This window comes from Heterocephalus glaber, unplaced genomic scaffold (assembly GCF_053883595.1).
Source record: "Heterocephalus glaber isolate CG9 unplaced genomic scaffold, H.glaber_assembly_v1.0 deba00001531, whole genome shotgun sequence".
Lineage (NCBI taxonomy): Eukaryota > Metazoa > Chordata > Mammalia > Rodentia > Bathyergidae > Heterocephalus > Heterocephalus glaber.
Window position 1 is genome coordinate 17,385,299 of NW_028258329.1, and position 25,101 is coordinate 17,410,399.

General features: G+C 44.3%; 1 protein-coding gene across 10 annotated transcripts in view; it reads right to left on the reverse strand.

The window, feature by feature from the left end:
* The window catches only part of Ntrk3 (neurotrophic receptor tyrosine kinase 3), a 381,061-nt gene that overhangs the window by 237,168 nt on the left and 118,792 nt on the right, over positions 1 to 25,101 (reverse strand). For all 10 annotated transcript variants that reach the window (XR_015441744.1, XR_015441746.1, XR_015441745.1 and 7 more), the window contains 3 exons: positions 24,018 to 24,041; positions 22,528 to 22,592; positions 21,621 to 21,723 (listed from right to left, as the gene is read on the reverse strand). Coding sequence is in view for 7 of the 10 variants with exons in the window: in XM_087188362.1 (XP_087044488.1) it covers positions 21,621 to 21,723; positions 22,528 to 22,592; positions 24,018 to 24,041 (192 nt within the window). In the remaining 3 variants the exon portion in view is untranslated. The remainder of the gene's footprint in view (positions 1 to 21,620; positions 21,724 to 22,527; positions 22,593 to 24,017; positions 24,042 to 25,101) is intronic.

Sequence of the window (25,101 nt, forward strand, 5' to 3'; positions counted from 1 at the left end):
AGATAGTAACTTTTTTGTTACATGCAGGAATTTCCAGAAGAACTACATGAGATTCCCTCCAGCTCGGACATGGGCAGGTTATTGTTTAAAGAAAAAAGTAATTCTCACCCTGAATGCTTTTGAAATGCATTCTACTGTTTCTAGTGAAGATGTGCATTTCCTAGAACAATTTTTGTCTTCCCAATTGGAGTCTGAGATGTGTCTTCATAATGTTTGGCCACTTGGTTCTTGCTGTGTGGGCTTCATTTGCCATCTTTTCCAAGGATGAAGATTACAGTTGTTGGCTTCACTCTTTGCGCTCAGCATAATGTTCGACTCTCAGTGAGTTGTCCTTTGATGGCCTCTTGCTGGTACCACTTCCTAGCTATCAACACTGAGTTCTGTAACTTCAAACTGTGCTTGTGCGTGTGTGCATGCATGTGTGTGTGTGGGTGTGCGCGCACACGCCTGTTCCCTGGCTGTCTACCCTCCCCTAGTCCTTTCTGCAGCCTGAGCATCAGTATACCAGTATTTCCATGTCATCTTGTCTCTTCCCCCGCCAACCCAAGAGAACTGTAACTGCAGGAGCAATGAGAAGACATATCCCGGGAGGTAGGAAGGAGGACACAGGGACAAGTTATCTGCCTGGAAAGGCTAAGAAGCCAGGACCAAGAATGATTCCCTACTTACCTGTGCTCTGTGTTCAGAAGACAGACTACCCTTCTTCTGCTTCTCCAAGCCACTCCCACCCAGCCTGCTGGAACTCTGCTGGCTTCTCCCTTGACTTGGTTGCAAGCCCTGAAATTCACAAGTCCTGGCACTCTCAATGAATTGAGGTCTTGATAGACTTTAAGCCAAGAGGAAGCTGAAGAAGGGCTGCAATTACTAATTGCATTCATTTTCCCAAATAACGAAAAAGGATCATTATAAATAATTCAAACTACACTATGCTGAGAGAAAGAAAATATATTCCAGGCAGGCTGTAGACACGACTGTTATCACAGCTCCTCCAGGCTATTCTTGATGTGGCCAAGTCCAGGGAACTGCCCTGTCTCTCCTGGATGCTGTGAGCACTGGCCCTGACCGTCAACATTTAACACCCCAAGAATGGTCACTCAGGATGAGAGGAACACTCAGGAGGGGCCCCTGACTTAGCCACTGCTGTCCTGGAGTCCTTCATAAAGTGTCAGGCTGGAAGAGACTTTGGTGATAAGATGGCTCAACAGTAAGCTCATTTTCAGTCATGAGAATCAGAGAAGACAGGTGACTGGCCAGGTCACAGAGACAGTTAGGTCCAGAGGCAGGAGAGAACATCACTTCCTTATTGCCGGTCTGATAGTCTCCCTAAATGTGCTGACACACCGCTTCTTCTTGGAGCCTGAATCTATGTGCAGGGCTATGCCTTTTCTGGTTCCTCTCACAAACATTGAACAACATAACTCCATAAAGTATTTTCAGTTCATCAAAAAAAAAGAAATCTCATGAGTAGAAACACACACACACATAGATATACACACACACACGAAGTACTGCCTTTCTCCCCTATAACATCACTACAAATATGGAAGTGGTGGGGTCATATTTTGTGTGTGGATGCCATGGGAGTCACTGTGTTGAGTGCTTCCATGTGTAAACCCAGTTAGTCTTCTTGACACCCTACCAAACAAACTCTATGCACACTTCCAGATGAGGAAAACTGAGGCTCAGAGCATCTAAGTGACTCTTACTACAATTTGGAACTAAAGTGTGAAAGGCCTGGTGCCCAGCTTGGTAGTATTGAGAGGTGGCAGCACCTTTAAGAGATGGAGCCTAATGGGAGGTCATTAGGTCAGTAGGGGTGTGTCCTTGAAGGGAATTTTGAGATCCTTGTTTCTCCTTCTTTCACTTTTTCACTTTGCAGCCATGAGCTAAGTTTTGCTTTCCCACGCACTCCTACAAGGATGTATCACCACAGGCCTAAAGCAACAGAGCCAATCTATGACAGACTGGAATCTCTAAAACTGTAGGCCCAAACAAACCTTTTCAGTTATAAGGTGATTCCCTCAGGTATTTGTTACAGTATCAGAAAGCTGAATAACACATTCATCCACGTCACAAGTAAAATCTAGGATTCAAATTCCATTCTGACACTAGATCTTGTACCCACAACCACCACCTTCTGCAGCCTCTATCCTGTTCAACTAGCATTTATTGGTGTGTACATGCACACAAGCCGTGATTGAAAAATATGGCAAATGTATACAATTTTAAAAATTTATTATAATAAAGGACATATTGCCATTAAAACCCCCCAAAATATGCCCCCTCACCTCAAACACATTTACTCCATCATTCTTGCTACTTTCTGGAGCAGTTCTGGAAGTCATTTTGTGAGTGTCTATACGAGGTATTAAAAAAACTTCAGCAAACGCTGCTGCTGCGTGCCATCCAACAGAAAGGCCGGCTCCTAAAAACATGACAGTGTGTCCTCATCCACCTTATTCACTGGATCTGGTACTGTGTGATTTCTGGCTCTTCCCCAAAGTCAAAATGATCATGAAAGTAAACATTTTGAATCAATTCATAACATCAAGGCAGCTACAACCACACAACTAAAGACATTCTTGAAAAAAGACTTCCAGTACTGCTTCAGAAAGTGGCAGTAATGATAGGATAAGTGTGTTCAAAGTGAGGAGGGAGTCTTTTCAGGACTCATGACAATGTCTTTTACTGTAACACATTTTTTTAATTTAAACACAGACTGTATTTTTTTTACAACATTGTGTATGTTTAAGGGTTCTGTTATCAAGATTACATGTTTCATCTGGGTCTGTCCCAGCTTCCCCAAGGGTTTCTGTTCACCAAGAAGCTATGTCCCCTCCAGGCCTCTGAATATCCCACAGTGGGTGCCCTATAATTGCTGACTGCCACAGCAGCTGCTACTGCTGCTGATAGGACAATGGTAACTTGGTTTCTGCCAAGACTTTTATACCTGATGCTTCCCAAACAAAGCCAGGCTGAAAACATGCACACAGGTGTGCTCACTTCAGCAGCACATACACTAAACTCCCACACAGAGGGTGCTGGGTAGGCATGGCCTGCACTTTCCTGGCACCTGTTCCCACTTCACAAATGTACACTCTGCCCTCTACCATGGAGCCTCTGAGCAAATGGATTAAAACCTGAATCAACCAAATGAAGTGGTATGGCATACAGGCAAGAGGAAAGAAGAAAGAAAGCAAGAAAGAAAACTCAGATACTGCAGAGTAATGAAAAACCTAAAGAGATAGGCCTATTGAATAACATAGAAAGCTGTTTATGGGAAGAAAAAAAAGTAGGTCAAAAAACTGTGTAGATTGCTCAAGACCATTTCATTTAAATATTTGTGTAAAATATGTATGTGAATATGGATACTTAACTAAAAACCCATAGTTACAAAGAAGTGTGTGTATATAAATAGACACATTCGCCTACACACATTCACATTATGCTATCAATGGTAATCTCTGAATAATAGTGTTAGCACTGAATTTTTTCAATATTCTGTAGATATTTCTATAATGCAGTTTATAGAAAATAGATCTATAAAACACAAAATAAAAGCATAAGCTTTCCTGAGGAGACCACAAGTTGGATGCATGGTTTTGGTCTTCTTTTGGGCTTCTTGTGGTCTAGAAGGACCACAGAGGTAAGGGCAGCCTCCCATTCCACCCATCCACAAGAGAATTTTTATCTCCAAATTTCACAGGTTCCCTGGGGTAAGCCAGGCAGTGGCAATACCAGCTCTGAAAGCCATTCCCAGCCTTGCTTGTCCACCCACAGGCCATTTCTAGCCTGCCAAGAGCCGTCACAGAGACAGGAGGCAAAGACCTACCCACTTGCAGACAAACATGTCTAACTACAAAGAATGGATAAAGCTTTTCTGTATGCAGCATCTTCTGCAGGAATGGTGAGACAAAAATATATACAATCTTAGACCTGAACTCACCAAATAAAATTTGGTATCATCACTAAATTCCACTTAGCAGTGGGAAAGGACAAACTAGAAGTGGTCAGAACCTGGGAATCTAAGAGACCAAGAAGGTGGAGAGGGACAAGCAACTTGGGAACATCCCAAAGGCAGTGAAGTGGAAGACCCCAAGGCAGACAGCAAGTGCCATCCTTGAGATGTGGAGGTGGGCAAGTAGGGGCAGGCCCAAGCACTAACCACCCCAGCATGAGGAGACCCCAGCTGCAAGCCACAGGCAGAGATCCCAGGTGCTAGACACACAGGATCAAGGCTCCCAAGAACATACACTATTCTCTTTAAAACTCTGTGCTTATTAAGGCCAAAAATATGTGACTTGTTCATGTCTATGTCCCCCAGACCCCATCCCTGTGTTGGCACAAAGAAGACTGTATGAAGCCACAGAAAGGTGGAAACTCCCAAATGCATCCTGCCATTCAGAGCAGCCAAGTGAGTGAGGCTAGAAGAGCTGCCACCCTTAGCTGCCAGGCGCCTACAGTCCACTCACAGCGCAGAAGGACATTCACTGCTCATCTCTCACAACCTCAAGCTCCCAGGATTCAGACCTGGTGGCCGTGGAAGGAAGAGCCAATTCATACAACAGGTGTCTCTGACACTGGTTTCATCTTCCTCACTCCCTGCTCTAATATGTCCTCTCCAACGCATGGAAGCATTGCATATTACAACTAGAAGGAACCTTAGAAGCCACTTCATTCAAATTCTACCAATTATAGAAGAGAAAAAGGAAGCTCATAAGATATCCAAAAATAAATTAGAGTGTAGCCAAGGCTTGAACTTGGACTTCTGTACCATTCTATGACACTTCCCAAAATAAAACTGCTAGGCCCAGAAAACACATTAGAGTCTTCCTCCCTGGAAGCTACAGCCTTGCTGGGCCAAGAATGGCTGGCAGACCAATAAAATCAGCCTCACCAGGAAGCTTGTGAGAAATGCAGACCCTCAGGCCCCACTCCAACCTATCAAGTCAGGATTTGCAATTTAACAAGATTCCCCAAACACTGCTGCACATGCACAGGAAGGTTGGAAATGCTTGGAACTAAAGAATGGACCCTCTAACCTCCCCAAATAATCAGACAAGAATCTCTCCCTCTCTGTGCCCATCTCACCCTTCATTTCCCCCGCCCCAGTAGAATTCCTGGAAATTGATGGCAATAAAACAACACAACAACAACAACAAAGCTCCCATTTCTAGTCATTGGGTGCATCTCCCCTCCTCCATAGGGAGCCTTTGATAGGCACTTAAAGCTTGCTGTTAAGCAAACAGCACGACTGCCAGTGGAAGAACAGGTGGCAGACTGCTGGCAAGGGCCCCATGAGCAGCAAGAGGGCTGGGGCATTAAACACTGCAGGTGGACAGGTGTGGCAGCCAGCCCTCTCCCAAAAGGCAGGGATAACTGGGGTGCTCAGTCACCTTGCTGAAGGGGTTTGCTCCAGAAGAGGCAGAGAGGAATGCAGAAGAAGAGAACGCCTTGGCCCCAATTTCATCTCGTGGTTCTTCATCCTGATCTCTGATGTTAAGCAAGTAACTTATGTAAGAAACCAGGACAATAATTCTTGGATCAATTTCATGGTGAAAATCAAATGCTTATATATATGTAGCTAAAGTGCCAGATACAGTGCAAGACACACAGTAGAGGCCCAATAAATGAGAGCTTTCCCCGCCATGTGTTCTTCCCTCCAATCTTCCTATCTTTTTAAATTCCAAAGGATTTGTGCTCCCCTGGAGATAGGTGCGGTGATTATAAATGTAAGCTGGCAACTTCTGCTACCCATTGAAATCACCTGAGCCATTACAGCAGCATTAGACGCCTGGACTCCACACACTGAGGTTCTGACCTAACTGGCTGCGGAAGTAGCCCAGCCTCTGGAATTTTTTAAATATCCCCAGATGGTCCTAAAGCAGGGCCAAGGCTTTGAACCACAGCCATAATGGCACCTGTAGTTGCACATAGCTTTCTTGAATAGAGCAAAAATCATATTATTTCTTTCCCACAGCATTAAATGAGTTATTACTACCAGGAGGTAAATTAATTGCTTTATATACACAATTTTGCTTAAATTTCATAAAAATCTTATTTGTCAGGGAGGAAAATGGGGACTGCAAAGGTAGACTTGTCACCTGAAACCCCATAGGCCCCAAGCAGCAAGACTGGAATTTAACCCCAGGACTGTCTGGCTCTGATTTTAATGAGCCTCAGTAGCACACTGGGGAAGAAACCTCAGCAGAGTGGCAGGGAAAAGGAAGCCTCAGAATTAGGCAGATTCTGCACAGTGTGAGGAGTAAAGAAAGAGTCACTGAAGGAGACAGAAGACCAGATCAACATGGCAGGTCAACGTGACATCCTGCCCATGGGTCACCATGGCAATGGGAGGAAGTAAGAAATGTGTGTATAGAACTATGAGCTTCAAGAGAGTATTCCTATATCCATCTTATGGGCAATCAACAGGGACCAAATCAATCAATCAATCAATCAATCAATTAATACCCAAGGTGCCCAAAGGACATTGTTAGCACCTTCACCTTAGGCATTCTGTTGACAGTTTACTGGAGAGGGTAGTTCTAACCGAATTCCCTAGCAATAACTGTTCAAGATGTTTGGAAGAAAGATGCAGGAGGTTGCCTCAGTCTCAGAAGCACAGAGACCATGGTTGGCAGGAATGGAGATCCTGTGGCATAGTGAGGTTGTAGACACAGCAGAGGACAGGCCACCCAGGGCCTGTCAGGGAGCCATGTAAGGATTTTAACACTTCTCCTAAGAGCAGATGAAAGGCTGGAGTGGTGGAACAGGGGAGGGACACACCTATCCTATTTGAAAGCTATGATCAGTCTATGGTTGCAGAATAGAGAACACAGAAAAGGTGCCAGGCCCTGAGGGATGCAGGAGCCTTCAGAAGAATGGAGGGGCATGGTGCACACAAGGAGAGGGGGACACCCTCAAGAGAAACAAAGTATCTCAGTCATTTCTCTCACTGCTAGGATGACTTAAAGAGAAGAGATTTATTTTGGGTCATAGTGCATAGAGGTTTCAGTCAATGGTCAGCTGGCTCCAAGGCAGAACCACGTGGCAGAGGAATATGGGAGAGGAGAAATTGCTCCTGGGATGGCAATGGGGAAGCAGAGAGAGTCAAGGGAGGAGCTGGGAAGGGAGACAAACTTCCAGGCCAGGCTCACAGTGACTTGCCTCTTTTGACCAGGCCCCATCTCCCAACAGTAAGTCAGCTATAATGCCCTATAATCCAGTCACCTTCCAGATATCCTGCTTATGACTGTATGAAACTTTAGGGGGACACTGAGGTATAAAACATAGAATAAAGCATGACTGACACTACAGTGAATATTTGAATTAAAAATAAAAATATTTATTAGAGTAAAAAATACCCTGCCATTAATCCTCCTCAAAATATGCCCCCTTGCTTTGAACGCACTTATCCCATCATATTTGCCACTTTCTGAAGTGGTTCTGGAAGCCTTCTTTCACGAGGTTCTTTTCATGGCTGCCTCAATGTTCTCAATCAATTCAAAAATTTATGGCAATTTCTGTCAAATGAAAACATTATGGCACATGCTCAGCCACCTTACTCACCAGATCTAGCACCATGCAGCTTCTGGCTTTTCCCTGAAGTCAAAATAACCATGAAAGATAACTTGAAATAATTCAGGACATCGAGGAAGCCACAATACCACAAGTAAAGACATTCATGAAAGAATACTTCCAGAAGTGCTTGAGAAAGTGCCAAGAGTAATAGTCTAAGTATATATGAAGTGAGGGAGAGTATTTTTAGGGGGATTAATGGCAATGTGTCTTACTATAATACATTATTTAAGTTAAATATACACTGCAGTTTTAGATCACGCCTCATCATATTTAAGTCACCTCAACCCCCTGGAGCTGTACAAGAACAAGGAGAGATGGAGAGGTGGGGAGTGGCAAAGGAAGAAGGTGTTGACAAGGACTCCTAAGTCTCTGGCTTACAGGACCTGCACTGAGATACAGATGATGGGTGGGTTAACCCATGAAAGCTTTGGGCACTTACATCAGAGCATCTCTCATCAGAGCATCTCTCCATGCTCCTGCTTTACATCTGCTTCAGATGCCTGTTTGGACTTAGATCAAGGCCTCCCAAGGCAGGTGGCTAGAGGCACAACCTCAAGTGGAATGCAGAAACGGGGTCTCTGCCAGGACCTGCTGTGTTGTTTCGGGCAGCACTTGTGTACGGAGGAGACAGGAGAGCAGGAAGGGTTGGGATTAAAGGGGCCAGGACCAGGGCCACAAAAGGCCCCATTAACCTGTAGTCAAATGTTTTCCTAAAGCCAGATAAGCAGCTTATTAAGTGATAAGAGAGAAGTATGCAGCCAATTTGCCACTGGTTTGTGAGTGCACAGGAAGCTCTCGGATGATAGAGGGAAATGGAGAACCATCTGTCCAGGGCTTTCTGTAGGTCCCTGGGATGGGGACCCTCTGAGGCTTCTAGTAGCCCTGGATCTCCTTATATCCTGGCTTTGAAGTGCACAATACATGAAGCTGGCTAAGAGCACATGGCTTGAAAGCCAGATAGATCTGCTGACACAGAATCTGAGAGTTCTATGAGCTCAGAGCTCTCATCTGTGAAAACCAGGAGGATAACACTGATCTCAGAGGATTGCTGTGGGGTTGTCTGATTGTCATGATAATGATGATCATTACATAATTAGCTACAATTTGGTTGAGTAGTCACAGTGTTCTGGGTACTGGATTCCAGATTCTATTTCATGTCCATTATCTCAGTTAATACAATGAGCAGCCCAAGCCTTGAAGATTTTATGTAATGCACCACTGCTCAAGGAAAACCAGGCTCTCTGTTAATGTTAGCCACTGATATTTTTATGATAACCTCAGAGGAAATCAACATCATCCACACTGCTACCTGGCAAAGTCACTTAGCTGGACCACTAGGGTCAGAGGCTAAATCCAGCCAAGGAGATCGTGCCTTCCCCTTGACTCAGGAAATAGCTCAGGCTCAGAAAGACTGGGATAGAGAGAAGGGAAAAGGGGAGCAATAGTTCCATCAGCAAAAGGCCACCTTCTGTCTGCCACCACAACTGTCCCTCTTGTTCAACCCTGTCTGCAAAGAGGGAGGAAACTAGCCATGTCTATGGGCTCTAAGCAGGGTGAATGTTTAACGTCAGCCATCTGGAAACTTCATGGTCATTTGAGGAGGGCCATAATAAAGTCTCCTGTCACCACTAGGTCTAAGGACTCTTGAACACAGTAGTGGATAACTCAGGACTCAGCAGCAGCAGGACTCAGAACTGTCCAGCAGGTGGCCAAAGCTGTTTCTATAGCAACAGCATTCAACCCTGTCTTTCAAAACAGTGAATTCAGCCATCTCAGCCTGAGTGAGTATTGCCCATAATGCCAGGTAGACCATGAGACTGCTTGGGACTCCAATCAGTTGGGGCATCTGTGAGGTGCCAAGCCAACCAGCACTTGTACCACCGCCAAGTCCACAGCTCTGGCTATGCTTCCATAACTTGGGGACACAGAAAGACTTGTAGGCGCCCAATGCCCTGTGCACAGATTTTGAAATTATTCTTTCCAAAAGCCAGAGAGAACAAGGACTGCAGCATTAGAGCTTCCCTCTCTGAGTGTGCATACAAGCCAGCCATCATCCACGATCACACAAACTTGGGCTAATCACTTGCTTCCTTCAAGCACCTTCTTGGTACAACACAGATTATAACTGCTATGCATGATGTTTTCAGTTTACATTGTGTCTAAAAAGTGTCAGGCATATAATACACACACAGTTAATGGTAGCTATTTATACTGTGGCCTACCCCACCCCCATGACCACATCTTCCAGTCAGGCCCACTTTTAACAGCAAGTCAGCTGCAGCATCCCATGATTCAGTTACCTTCCAAAAGCCCCACCTATGAGTGCATGAGGCTTTTAGGGGACATTCTCAATCAAAACCATAACAGCACACTCTGAGGAGGCCTAGTCTGTGCAGTGAGCTATCCTGGGTGACATCAGGGCCCCAGTTCTTCACATGAAGAGTCAGACAGACTCCAGTGGGTGGTGTCAGCATGCTGGGCCCATGAAGGAAGAGCCCCAGGAGCTCCACTGCCCTTGTGGAGCTCAGCTCTTTGTTTTTAAGGCTCAATTCATATAGTTGGAAGACAATAATAATAATGATTATAAATTATGAAATAATGAAAGCATCTACAATCCAATCACCAAAATATAACAACTGTTTACATCCTCGCCTGTAATTCAATACAGTCCCAGTATTTTTCTCTGGTGGGGGGGTGTATTCTCTTTATTTTACAACACCAATAAAATGCGATTGGAGAAACTGCTTGCAGTCTTTTCTCACTTGAAAATATGCTGTAAACATTTTTCACATGTCAATAAATATTGCTCTAACACATCAGTCTTGGTAAGCAGCTGTAAAAACAGAATGCAGAAGATCTCTATAAACTGATATGGAATCATCTCAAAGATAGATTTTTTTAGCAAAAATAATGTGGCACAGAACAATGTAAATACAAACTTGCATTTGAGTAGAAGCACCAAGGAAACTATGTCCTTGTATAAGCACTGACTGTTTCTAAAGGATATGCAAGGGTCTCAAAATAGTGGTTATCCCAGAGGCAGGAAATTAGACAGAAACTGAGACTTACTTTTTACTATATTACCTTTTACACTATTATGCTTTCTTATTTGCCTGTGGATCCTTTAAGAAACATGAAAATTTACCTTTAACACAGTCCTTTTTTTACATTATATGGATGGGAGCATAATATACCAAACCAGCTTTGTACTGTTAGATATCTGAGTAATTCTTAAGTTACCATGCTAATTCTTTTTGTTTGTTTGTTTGTTTTCTTTTTGGTACCGGAAATCGAACTCAGGTCCTTGCACTTGCGGGGCAGGCAGCAGATACCAGGCTAATTATCACTCACAATGAGCCAAATGTCCATAAACGTAAATAGGGATGACCATTTGTGATTATTACCTTAGGTTAAGTTTTCAGAAGTGAAGTCACTGGGCCATGGGCTTTCATGATTTTTAGTATCTCAATAAAAATTGTCAAGCCCCTTTCCAGAAAGGTCCTCCTCCTAGTCCACACTTGGCAATGGCAAAAGTGAGTGTCCCTTTGCCCCAGCTTGTAGATGCCCCTAACTCCTGACAATGCTTCTCCTCCAAGGCAGCAACCTCCACACAGCCCAGGCAGACAGAGATGCCCCTCAAAGCAAGCATGGGGCCACTGCCACACATAATAGCTAATAATAGTGCTCAAACCCTGCCTGGGTCTCCCAGGGGCCTGGCCCACAACAGGGTGCCCCTCCACATCCCCTCTATGGGTCCAAGGCCAGCCTGCTAAACTCAATTGCTTTGAAAGGATTCCCTTTGAAAGGCAGTTCCTGGAGCCACCCAGGACCCTGCCCAGGGCTTCATGTCAAGGCCTCCTGGCTGACAGCATTCTTTTTGCCCTGCCTGGGAACAGGTTTGCAGGACAAATGGCTGCAATGTACAGAGGTCCCTTTGAACTCAAAATGCCTGTCAGATAGAGAGCCTCAGCATTTCTGGGTTTGAGAAAAAAGCTGCTCAGCTCTTTGGCCAAATATGCAACTCACACATAGTAAAATGGAGGGCAGGGCAGGCTTCCAGAACTAATACCTTTTGTAGGAGTAGCAGGACAGAGATTCCAGCCACTACCAAGGACAGTGTCCCTGAGGCTGCCCAGCAGCCTGGCAGCCTACCAGCCCAGCCCATAGGGCGTCCTCTGCCTGTGACAGACCTATCCTATCCTGACCCACTCCACAGCCTCCAGCCCAAGCTTTTTCAGGCTGAGGAGTCTCAACATTACTTTCAAGATCAGTCGTAGGAGACAGACCAAACAACACAGAAGTTTCTGCAACGTAAATGGCCAACCCGATAGCATGAGGAGCTATAGGCAGGGTGCTGGCCCATCCACTGGGTGCTGGCCCCTCTGGGGTTCTCTGTCCTAGCTCTGTCTCTTCACTGGGATGTTGGTGTTGACTGATCTCACAGCTGTCACTGAGGTCAACAGAGGCAGCAGGCATTACCACGCCTATTCATGGAAGGAGGTGGCAGTTTGGTTTTGAGGCTAGGCAGTCACTGTAAAAACTACTTAAGAAAATAAGATAGACTTATTTTCTCAAAGATGCTAGAACTGAAATACCATAGTAGTGTTTTGCAAAATCCCAGCCAGTAAACTTATGAAGCGGGTTCATTTTGCCACTGATGTATAGGCAAAAATAAAAGCAGAGGGTTGACCTAAGTCCCCAGTTCATGGGACTAAGGTTTTCACTAGCGGTTTAGCCCCTGTTTCTCAAAGTATGGTCCACAGAATCCTGTGCATGAGGTACCAACCTGTGCTTTTGGAGCCACTGCCACAAATAATAGCTAATAATAGTGTTTGCCTGTGTTGTGGGCCTGGCCCACAACAGGGTGCCCCTCCACACCCCTCAGTGGGTCCAAAGCCAACTCTAGGGTACTATAGAAAGATGTAAAAAAGACTGACTTTAACCCCTTCCCTAGACTTGTTAAAATCAGAATCTGCAACTTTAACAAGATGATCAGAATCCCTTAAGATTGATATACATTACAGTTTGAGAAGTACTGGCCATGTTATTATCCATTGTTTCCATGTAGGTAGAAGAAGGTGGTTCCTAAACCCTGGGGAGCATCAGAATTCCCTAGAGAGATGGCTGATCCCCCACTTTACCCCAGGTCTGACTCAGTGGGTGTGGGGTAGACCCCAGGCATCTGCATATTTTAAAAATCCCAAGGTATTCAGATCAACTGGTCTTCGAACTGCATAACTGACCCAGAGACCTCATAAAATATGCACTTGCATCTTGGATTTAGACCGTTGGTCCTCAATCTTGGCTGCACATTGAAATCATCTGAGAAGTTAAAAAGAAGAATGCCCAAGCCTGATTTAAATATCCCATATGGCCATATCCCAATATGGCCCAGGTTTGGGGCTTTACACAATTTTACCAAGAATTTGAAACATGCTGAGTAAGAGCCACTGATATAGAGTGAATTCATTTAAATCCTGGTTTTGATATTTACCAAGTACATAATATTAAGCAAATTAACCATTCTGAACATTTCTAAACCATTTCTGAACATCTCTGAACCATTCTCATCTCCAAAATGTGGATAATAATCACCTATAAAGACTTAGGTATCTGGCACACAGTAGGTCCTCAATAAATGTCCATCCAGTGGCTCCTGTTATTACCCCCTACTATAATTAGAAGTAAAAATCAGCTGATACATTCACCCCAAATTTCAGCTTCTCTTTGAAAAAAGAAGTATGGGGATATTTATTTCCTTTACCACCTTCAGGAAAAGATAAAGAAGCTAGGACCTGAGATCATGCTGGATATTTTATTCAGGGAACAGAGCTGGCCTCTCAGTTGGTGATGTGGCTCCAGGCTCAGGAGAACCCTGTACTTGGGGCTTAATGCTCTGTTATAGCTGTCTTGAAATTCTAATACTTTTTTAAACATTTTGCACTGGGCCCCACAAGTTATCCAATCACTATCTGGATTGTGGCAGGAGAATTAGTACAAGAGAAAAGAAGAAACAGGCAGACACCAGAATAACTTGGTTGGTCCCTTTCTAAATGTACTGGGGTAGAGACGAAGGGACAGAGTGTGTCATTAAGCCTTCTGAGTCAAGAACCAGTGGCAGGTCAATCTGAGGTTCCTCCTCCTTTCCCCTAGCAGCTCCAGGCCTGGAGCAGGTGACAGACATACATAGTTGCTGAAACACAGTTGGGTGAAGGATGCTACCCTGTCACCTGCAGTGAGCCCTTCACCACCACTATACCCAGTGTGGGCCCACAAAGGCCAGCAGGCACTTGCAGCACTTGGTTTGATGACGGCTGTTTTTACCATGCAGTTTCTTCCCCTAATCCAAAACTGTGCTTCCCAATTAACAGCTGCATAATCTCTCCACTTTGTTGCCTGTGATTTCCAGGACTCCCCTTCAGACAAACTGGAGCCCTCAGCAGAGTTCACAGTAGAGTCGGCTGCATAAACACAAGACTGGGACACTGCAATTCAACAGCATCTCATTAGCCAAAGCCCATAGCCACGTCTCCCCTGAGCCCGTGGAAGGGCCCAAGGCCCATAGGGGGAGACATGTAGAGAGAAAGAATCTGCCAGGAGAAGACAGGCTGGGATCTATTGGAGCAGTTTCTGCAACCTGACTTTGCAGAGAAAACCATCTTGGGCAAGAATGACATGAGAAAGTCAAGCCTGCCAGCCCCTGCTCTCTTGGCTTTCCATCCTGGTACTACCACCATACATTAAGACGTTTGGATCTGTTAGGAGGTGAGTCACCATGATCTCCAGTGGATAATAAAACACAAAAGTTTGTGAATTTTTAAGACCAAAAATTAATATGAATCTGTTTTCATTCCTAGTTTTTAAAAATCTCATTTGCTAACTCATCTTTTAATGTATTTTTCTTAGGTATAAAATTACTTTGAGGGCCAGGACTTTTGGAAAAGCCAGGTTACACCCACAGTTAAGTGTAAGGCATGTGGCTATCATCTGTTACATGGGTAGCAGGAGAAAAAAGGTTGAGAACTTCTAAACTGAAGTGTCAAAGGGCTGTTAACCGTGCGGGAGCCAGTTACAGTGACACGGATTAGTAATAACTATGTTCTGCTGCCAAAATTAAATGAATCAGAGAGGCAATCACTTTGGCTGCAAAGCCAAGTGTACTGGCCATCCTTGGCCCTGCTGAACAGGATACAGAGGCCTGCCAAGAACAGCCAGTCAGCAGGTAGCCACAGAGGAAAAACATTTTGTATCACTCTCAAGGCCAGGGATTTCCCTTCAAAGAAAAGAGTCAGTGCTGGACAACAGTTGGCTTCCTGGAACCCTAACAACGAGGAATGAAGAAGGAAGGAATGGAGAAATCTGCTTCAATATAACCAATAGTGACTGCGTGGGGACTTCTGCAATGACTCGCAGCACACCTGCAAAGCCCCCAACAAAAGACAGGGCAGCAAAGGCACACCAGAAAAACACACACTGCCTTACAGCCTTCTTCACAGAGCTCCAGGGCACCACGTTCTACAGCTCAGTCAGTAAGCAGGGTGGGGTTCTATCTGTAGCCAGAGTCTCTCCCTCCATGAAGACCAAAGCACAGGAAGTGAAGCAGAAGGCTCCTGACTTTATTTATGTGTTGCCTGTAGATCTGCCACAAACCTACCCCATGTAATTTAGACTTGACCAAATGCTAGGAGTGTTTAGGGGCCATGAAGGTTGGAGGATCTACTGAAAGTGTCAAGAAAGAAAAAAAAAAGAGGGAAAGGCATATGAACACTTGTTAGGAGAATACAAAGATGTTAAGATAACAACATAGGAAATGGAGCCAGAAATTACTCACAAAATTATGTTTAAAGAGTCGTCTTACATCAGGAGTCCTAAGCCAAGAATTCCAGTACAAAATCACTGCAGAGACCAAAGGTAACTTCCTCCCTTGCACACATCAATTTGGACGTGGAAGCAAAAAAGGAACTCAAGAAAGAAAACAATAATAATGGAAGAAAGGATGTATTTCAGACAATCAACAAACCCAGTTCTTTCACCCAGTTCCATTTCTGCCCTGCACTGCTCCTGCTTTCTAATCCCTTGTCAGATACAAATCAAATAAGTATATTTCTCAGGGTAAAAGAAGATATTGGAATAAATAACACCAATACTGCCCTTGTCCCAGGCCTCAGATGTTCCTATCCCCACACCATGTGCCTTGTACCAATTCCTCTGCTCTGGACACACAGCTAAAAACACATGGACACACAGTCCCAGCTGGGAAATAATGCCAATATGGAGTATCAAACCTTAGGAGTCTGAGATCCCTCCCATTCCTACCACAACCCACCTGGAAAAACCCCTCCTCCACTCAATGGCCCAAGGTTAAGAGAGAATGGCAGAAATGACTCTTCCCAAGACTAACTATTCCCTCAACCAAGTGGTCAAATCAAAGGGATAACAAGATTACTTGTGATAGCGGCCGCTGAAATCTTCTGGCAAGAGCCAGTCCCTCCCAATCAAGACTCTGGCATGAGTCGACAATCCACTCAGAGGACAGCCACCATCTGTTTATAGGGAAAATGTTAATAAGTCCTAATCATGATCAAATAGGCAACCACTTTGCTTTAAGTACCTATTAACTAAGGCTAATTTACAATGGAATAGTCCGTGAGTGTTCACACACAGGCCCATCAGAGACACCAGCAAGCATCCAACAGCCAGGATAAGAAGCAAGTGGCACTTAACCTTACTGGAAGCCTGAGCCTACTACTCCTGACTCCCCTCCCCTCAGGCTGCAGGCCTCATCCTGTCATTCTCCTTCCAGGCTGCCTCTCATGTGTCCAGAAGGAAACAAATGAAGTTCTCTCAGCCTGGGAAACAAAAGTGAAACTTCTCCATCAGCTCCTACCTTTCCCCAAGGCCACGTGTGTTCCAGGTCAACAAAAGTGGATTAATAAGAGGCCATTCTGAAATCCTCATTCGAGGGCGACAGCATTCAAAGATAATTACACTAGGTCTTGAAAGAACTCAGTTGATCTGTTCATAGTCCAGCTGTCTTTCCCAGTCCTTGGCAAACTCTCCATGCTCATCGAGTAGACAGAAAAGCAGAGCCAGTGTGCTCTAGTGAGTTCTGCTCTGGCTTGTCACTGCATGTGATATGAGTCTCGGATTCCTTATCTGTGATACCATGATGTCATCAGCCTCATAAGCTGGGTGACTTTACTACTATTCACACATGCTAGCACCGATTACCTGGCTATTCGGACAAGCACATGAAATGAAGACAATTGGTACACCGTGCATGTTCCCTGATGTGTGTGTGGTGGGGGGAGACAAGGGAGTTAGATCTTTGTGTTGCCATGCAGAATGAGTGAGACAGCAAGGTAGGAAGTTTTAGAGCCAAGGTGGTCTAACCCAGACAACTGGAGTGAGTCAGTTTCATGTCTCAGCCTCGGTTTCTTCTGAGGCAGGATAGCCCAGATAGATCATTGTCATGGTCTTTTGACACCTAATCTAAAAATACTTAGTGATGATGAAATTAGTAGAAACTCTGAACCATCTCACTTCCAGGCCTAGGACGCACTGGCACAATAAAATTGTTAGAACACTGAAATATTTTTATATATTTCTGTGCCTCCAATAAATAGCCCCTGCCCTGAGTCTCACCAGTACCCAGCTCCCAACCCCCTGGCCACCCTTGGATTTCGGCAATCAGAGAGACCTGACACAGCTGGCACTGGGCTCCTGCAGGGCCCTGCTCCAGCAAGAGAGCTGGTTGATTGGTCCTGGCCTAGGCCACTACCCATGCTTCACGGATCATGCTAAGGCCCATTCTAATGCACCGGGCTTCATCAGCAGCAAAGAGAACCCCCACTGTATGCCCAGCACCACTTAAAAACCTCTGTGATTACAAGATGAGTTCACATCCTAATGTGACTGCCCTGTGCCGAAATTTTGATCAATAAGATAACAACTGAAAAAAAGCACAAAGGAGTTTGAGACAATGCACTTTTGATTCATTTCTATAAGATCTGGTGAACATATTTATCTATCTCCCATAAAATAGGTGTCAAGTGGAATTCTTATACTATTGTGGGGAGATGTCTAACATATGACAAGCAAAATGCAGATGTGTGTATAAATTAAAACATACACAAAGTAATGCATTTTGTAAATGTATATATATGTAGTCTATATGTATGTGTACATATCCATATAGGTAGAATTATAAAAATAAACTGATTACTGGCCACTGGTACAGTATTGGCATGTAGTGGAGATGGCTGCTAATTTGGCAGTCTGTACAGTATAAGTCTGTTGGAGAGAGACCTATGGGGAAAGGGCAGGGTTGCAGACAGAAAGACACAGAGAGGTAGTGATACAGAGGGAAAAACTACAGCAACCAGGCATAGCAGTGCACTACTGTAATTCCAGCTACTAAGGAGGCTGAGGCAGGAGGATCACAAGTTTGAGGCCAGTCTAGGCAATTCTGCAAGACCCTGTCTCAAAAATTTGAAAGGGCTGAAGTTGTAGCTCAGTAGTAGAGAGCATATCTTAGCAAGCATAAGAACGTGGATTCAAATTTCAGTACCATAGATACATATGTACATCCTTCCATACATACATACACACATCCTAAAACAAGTGAAGAGGTGGATGCATGCTGAACTCAGGCTAATGGCTTCTGTGGAGACCAGGATGGGAATAGGACCAGAGGTGATGGTTAAATTGGTTTTAATTGTATTAGTCATGTTTTATCTCTTCTAAGAATAAAACACTAGATGTAAATTTAAAATAACAGTAGCAGTTGCTTATTCTAAATGGCAAGAGTATGAGTGTGCATATTTCTACATTTTTCATTTCTTGAAAGGAAGCGAGGTTCACAGTAGCAGGTTCCCCATATCTACAGTGTCTCTGGCCCTCAGAGATGGAGGTAGGAATTATTTATGTGCTTTCTCCCATCCTCCCTACCCAACTTCCCACTTCTCAGACATCTTGGATTTCCAAATTAGCCCTAACCATCCCATTGCTAGTGCATAATCTGTGCTTCTGATAATTAAAACTAAAGCTCCTTCATTTCTAAGTTCAACAATCATTTGTCAAACACAATACAAAGTTTCAGGCATCCTGGGATGAGTGATCCCTGGTTTCTGCCATACAATGCTCCTGGTCTAAGAGGACAGAGAGATGATATGGGAGCAAAAAAATTGAAAATTCATGGGAATTTCTGTCCTACAAAGGCATTTTTACTACACACTGTGTAGGACAAAAGGGAGTTTGGGGAAGTCGTGGGAAGGCAATCCCTCATAAAGGAAAATATAAGGCACCTATAAACATTTATATGTAAAGAAAAGAACAAGGCAATGGCACCCAAGGAGCCCTCTTACATGCCAATGTTATGGTTTGGATCTGAAATGTTTCCCAAAGGCTCATATGCTGAAGACTTGGTTGCCAGCCTATGAGATAGTGGAACCTTTAAGAGGTGGAGCCTAGTGGAAGGAAGTGAGGTCACTAGGGGCATGCCCTTGAAGGAGATATAGGAACTCTGACCACTTCCTGTCTCTCTCTTAGCTTCCTAGCCTCCATGAGGTGAGCAGACCTCCTCTGCCACATGCTTCCATCACTTATTGTACTGCCACAAGCCCAAAGGCAAGGGACCAAACAACCATGGACAGAAACCTCTGGAGCCATGAGCCAAAAGAAACTTTTCCTTATAAGTTGACTTTCTCAGGTATTTTGTCACCGTAACAAGAAGCTAACATAAAAAGCCAATTACCCTACATATCAATGCTCACAGCCACCAAATTAGGTAAGCAGTATGATCCCAATTTTAAAGTTGAGGAATCAGAGGCTCCAAGAAGGAAAGTAATCCAGCTGAACCCAAAGAGCAATTACAGACTCCCACCCAAATATGAAAAATCGAAGCTGAGAAGGGGGTGGTTGTGAAGAGATAGGGTTTGCCTAAGGCAGACTGGGGAGACTTCTGGTACCCATGTCATCATCCTTTTTCCTGGACTGTGGTGCTCACTAGCAATGAAAGACCAAGAGTATATACAGCCTGAGGCATTTGCTTATATATTCTAATGAGATTTAAATACAGTCTAGTTTAATAAAGATCAGTGAGCTGCAGGCTTAATTCTAAATAGTCAGGCTTACACTTGTTCCATCTCATCTTACCTCCAACTCTAGCGTAACTTCTATAAGTCGCCTGATTTTGAACAGGGGAAATTTCACTTCCACCTACATGAACATGCTCTCCTGGCCCAATCAGAGCCAAGAAAAGCAGCTCAGCCTGGGAAAGGGGAGCAGAGGCTGGGAGAGACTCTGAGGACAGCTGAGGAGAGGCACTGCTCAGGGTGCCGCCTAATCCATCCGACATGGGGACACACTGTTCCAGAAACAAGATGACAATTAATAGGAAAAATCTGCTCTCACAGCACTGCCAAGCATGTTGCAGGGTCTTAGCTGGTGCTGCATCTCCTCAGGAGAAGAGCAATAATGCCCTATTCTTCTCTTTGGTCAACCTCTTGACATTTCTCCTATATGAGTAGGAAGAGCTAGGAAGGTCCTTGCCATGGTAGGAAAACACTGCAAACATAATAATCCCCACCCTCAAAGCCATGAGCCCAAGGAATACCCTAAGATTGAAGGCTTGGAGCTCATTAAGTGGTCATTTCATCCAAACCTACAGTTTGACACATGGCAGATAAAACATCTCTAGTCAAGGTGCCTAACAGTGGTGTGATTCTACTTGCCATCAAACTTCTATTTCTTCTTTATAATTTGCCTGTACATGCATTTCTCTTGATCAGAATATTTCTGATGATCCAAGAAAGCCTGGCTGGCCTCATTATGACTTATCCAGGTTCATCAAAAGCAGAAAGTTCAGAAACTTCCTGGCAAATCGTCCAGTCTGGCCTCATAGTTTCTGTCCTTCTTTTCTTCTCCACGTATCTTCCTAGGTATTAGTGTTCTTAACATTGTAGGAAGGCACAAAATCTTTTGAGAATATAATAAAAGTTAGGCGCTAGTTCCATTCTACATATGAACACTCAACCCTTGCCATGTACAAACACTCAAGCATTTGCATAGAAGTTCAGGAGATACTATCCCTGTGAATGCTATTCATTCCTCTCCTGCAGTCCCAGAACCCTAAGGTCAGGACTACTATCACCTCCTGTGTAGACGGCAGCTCCTGAGTAGAAACCATAGAAGTTCATCTTTCCAGATCTCACAGTCTTGCTAGCAAACACCAGCCTGAATCTCATCTAATTAATCTTTCACTTTCCCTCCATACACAATGCTACCCAATATCAGACATACATGGAAACCTCAGCTGGGAGCATAACTTGAGATTCAAATTTCCCTTCTGGAACTGATACCCAGGCTCCCTAGAGCCATTTGGTCACATCCATCTCTGGGACCAAGTAGATGGATGCTAATTCACCATGTTAACCCCTTTTATGCCAGCCTTTTTACCCCGCCTTGGCCTTGTGCCACATCCTACCACCACACCCTCTGCCATAATGAGGTTGAATATTCTGTGTTGTGGAAGCTAGCCAGCAGATTTAGAAATCATGTTGCTCTTGGCGTCCATTCTGGGACTTTGTGTAGAGCTACGTGCTGAGGTACCATGGCACAGGCAGTTTTTCAATACCAAAGCTCCCAACCCCATATCCAGCTGTGTTAACTCCTTCCCTGACTCCAAAGACGTGCGCAGACGAGAGAAAAATCAAGTCATTCAAACCAGGACTTCTTTTACCAACCAGTAAAGAAATCCAAGTCCTCACATGGCCTCAAATCCAACTTCCTTTCCAAATCATCCTGATCACACAACCCCATCTGAGCAGTGGTTATCAGCAGCTACAGTAAAACCATGAGGTCCACAGTTGGTTCCCACTGATCCAACATGGGCTTCCATCCATAATGACCAAGAACAAGGCTACAGACAGGAATCTCCATCAGGACTACTTGGGCCCCACGACCAGAGGCTCTCCCAGAGAGCACAGAAGGTAGAAATAACACCCTTGGCACCCTTGGGACTGAATATCCCACCTTACCCTTCATTCCAAATTTGGACCGTCGGCCATACTTGTTGATCATGATAAAGAGAACCACCAGCAGAACGCAGGCAAAAGCAGCAAGTCCAACTGCTATGGATACCTGTTAGGAATCAAATCCAGATGGTCAGGGACAGTCATGGAAACCCTAATGCTCTGCAATAACTTATGAGCCCAGAGAAGAACAGTCTTCCCCCAGTAGCAAGTACAGCCCCTCAGAATTTTGCTATGGAGTTAGTGAGGTCTTTGGAAGAAACAATTTATGAGGCCCTAAGAAAAATTTTAAACTGTTTTGCATTTAAAAACATAAACTGCCCAACTTGATTAGAGAAAGTTCCATAATGTAATGTTCTGAGCCGTTCTCACCTGGAGGCCGTTCTACAGACACAAAATCAAACCTTCTATTGTTTTAATTAGCAAGCAAATTCTGCATCTTTACCTTGAAATTTTTTGCATAAAATTCCTATCCTGGACGCTCTAAAAGATCTGGACTCTGAAGACTTCTTTCTTCTCCTCCCCAGGGATATCTCAGGTTATGCATGAGTAGGGTTTGAAAAAGCCACCCTAGGAGATGCCCTGAGCAACTTGGACTTTTACAGATGGCTTGTACCATAAGCAGACCCTGTGAATCAGCCCCAGCCTAACAGACTGAGGATTTCAGACTGTTTTCTTCCAAACCCCAGGGCTTGGAAATGATCCTCCAAGGCTTTCCCAAACAAAGAGCTATTCCCATCAAACAAGGAAGGTTTGAACTGCCTAAAAGGGGGTCATCCATCATTCTTTTTTTTTTCCTGCCTTAGGTACTTAGGCTCCAAGTAAGACAATATTTGGAAAAGTCAGCAACTCTAATGAAGTCTGAAAATGACTATACCAGTAAACGTGCTCCTTTGACCAAGAAGTGACTTACCCCAAAAGTGTCTTCCTCAGGTTTGTGAGTCACAGTGATAGGAGGTGTAGGGCTCACATCAGATTCTGGAAAACAAACACAAAAGAGAAGGGAAGTTAGCTTTCTAGCCATGAGAGGCCCAGCCAGAGTCCCTGCTTAGCCTCCAGGTCCCCTGACACTTCCCGATGGGGAAGGTACTCTGGGAGGTTCCCACAGCCTGCCCTCCCAGGGCTACAGGGGTCCCCAGAGGCCAGGTGGCTGGTGCTGCAGCTCAAGGTCAGACACCATAAAGTATAAAGGGCCTTCACTGCCCTCTTCCTACCCCCACCCCATAACCTGGACAATGTACACCATGAGCAATGGGACAGTAAAGAGGAAAATGGCTTGGGACCCCGGCCAGGGTCTGGATTAGGCACATTTTACCAGTGATAGCAGCTGTTGCTGGAATTCTGTTACTACTAGCCAGGGGCATTCCTTTTCCTCTCTGCCATGCCCACACCCTTCCTTTTGCCCTCTTTACTTCACAGTGTGGTACAATCCTGTGGACTCAAGAACAACCCAGTATCCATTTCTCTAACACTGATTTCAGAATACAGCAGTAGCTCCAAAGGAATGAGAGAACCGCCTTACCAGGATCACCACCCATACCCAGTAAGGTCTAGGTGAGAAGCCAAGTCTCGGCTTATCCTCCATCCAGATCACCTTGGGGAGAAATGGCCCTAAATTCAGAATTCTCTGAAAGGACATCTGTGAGATTACAAGTTCCCTAAGACCAAGAACAACTAAAAGAGCCACTGAAGATATTTGCATCAATCCTAAACATCTGGGGGTGTCCCTAAACAGGACTGGTTTGCTATCTTGACCCAGACATTAAGCAGAATGATATCAATTGCTGCTGTTATTACCATTTTCCCACGGAGAAGAGAAGGGAATAAATACAGGTTTCCCACAACCCACTAGCAAAATCCCAAATCCTTTTGGGACTGTCTAGATGTAGCCCCAAGTCACTTATAGTTTGAGCCTCAAGATTCCATTTCAGGATACATAAGCCTATCAGAAGATCTTGCAAATCACAACTTTACACAACATGGGTTATAGCCAAACTCTTGGTTTCCTAAAGCAGGTAAGAAAGACGAGCAGATATATAGGCTCCAGATTTTCTCTGCAAGAGCAACTGAGATGATTCAATAAGGGTCTACAGAGGCACATGAAGCCTTTTTCCTGTCTCTGCCCCTTTTCATCAGGTGGAGAGACCCAAACCATGGTCACACCATAGAAAACTCCCTAGGGGAAACTAAGGTACAGCATGATTGCCAAATAAAAACAGTCTTGGAACTGTCCAACTAGAACCACGTGTATACTCTCTAGCGCCTTTCCACAGTTTACTCAGACACCCCCAGCTGCCATGGAGCTGGGAATAATATGGTATAGGAAAGGGGCTGATTGAATTCAATAGTGACCTAAAGTATCAGAATAAATCAGTTTCAAACCGAAAGGTAAAGCAGACTTACCAAAGACAACGATATCTGTGCTCTCTGCAAAAATAAGGACAAAAATGTAATTAACAAATGCAGTAAATGGCAAAACAGACACACTACATTATCCTAATGGGTATAGCCTCTCCCACTTAGCATGATCCCCTGTCCTCGAAGCAAGTGACACACTCAAGTTCTTGTCATATCATCCGTTCCCCCATGCTCCACTAGCTCTTTAGGGGGTGGTCCTCCAAATGGAGAAGGAAGGAGAGACAAAGCTTCTGGTTTCAAAGGAGGTGGCCCACCTGGGAACTGGAAACCAAACTAGTTTCATGATGAGATGGGGAATTAAATCCTGATCTACAGTCTGGTTCACAACTCTCTCTCCTTCAGGACCCAGAGTGCTAAGGATGGTGGTGTAGGTTGCGGCAAGCTATGATCTCAAAGATGGGAATCCACAAATCAGTATTTACAGTTGATTCTAGTAGGTCACTGAGAAGTCCTTGGGAATCCCTCTAGAATCTGCCCATTCTCCAGGTGGAAATGTGTTATATGAACTCTGGCCTCTAGAAATGACTCGGCAAATTATAAAAGCTAATTCTTAACTAGACATTGATTATGACCTAAACCCAGCTGTGTAACATCATTCCATCCTTATAGCCATGCTAAGAGCTTGGTAGCATCATCCCCATTTAAAACAACTGAGGAAACAAGATTACAGAATTAAGTAACTAATTGAATGCCCTTCACCTAAGAAGATATTAGAGCTATATTCAAATTCAAGACCAGGCTTTAAAACTCTACAAAAGATGCTCAAATGTAAGCATTCAATGGAATCATCTTGACGGTAATCACTACCATTCTCCAATAATAGGAAAGAGATTTCTTGAAGACATTGATAATTTCAGGGCTGGCACAAGGAAAATACAAGATGTTCCCAGAATACCTTATGGCACCAGAAAGTAATGATTAAAGATTGTTGGAGACCTAAAGAGAAGAAATAGGAGCCAACGTAAAGGGCTCCCAATGACACATCATCCCTTCCCCTGCACTGCCTCTTTAGGGCTGGTCCCTAAAGTGGGATAATTTGAGCAACAACATAATATGATTAAGATTGTTA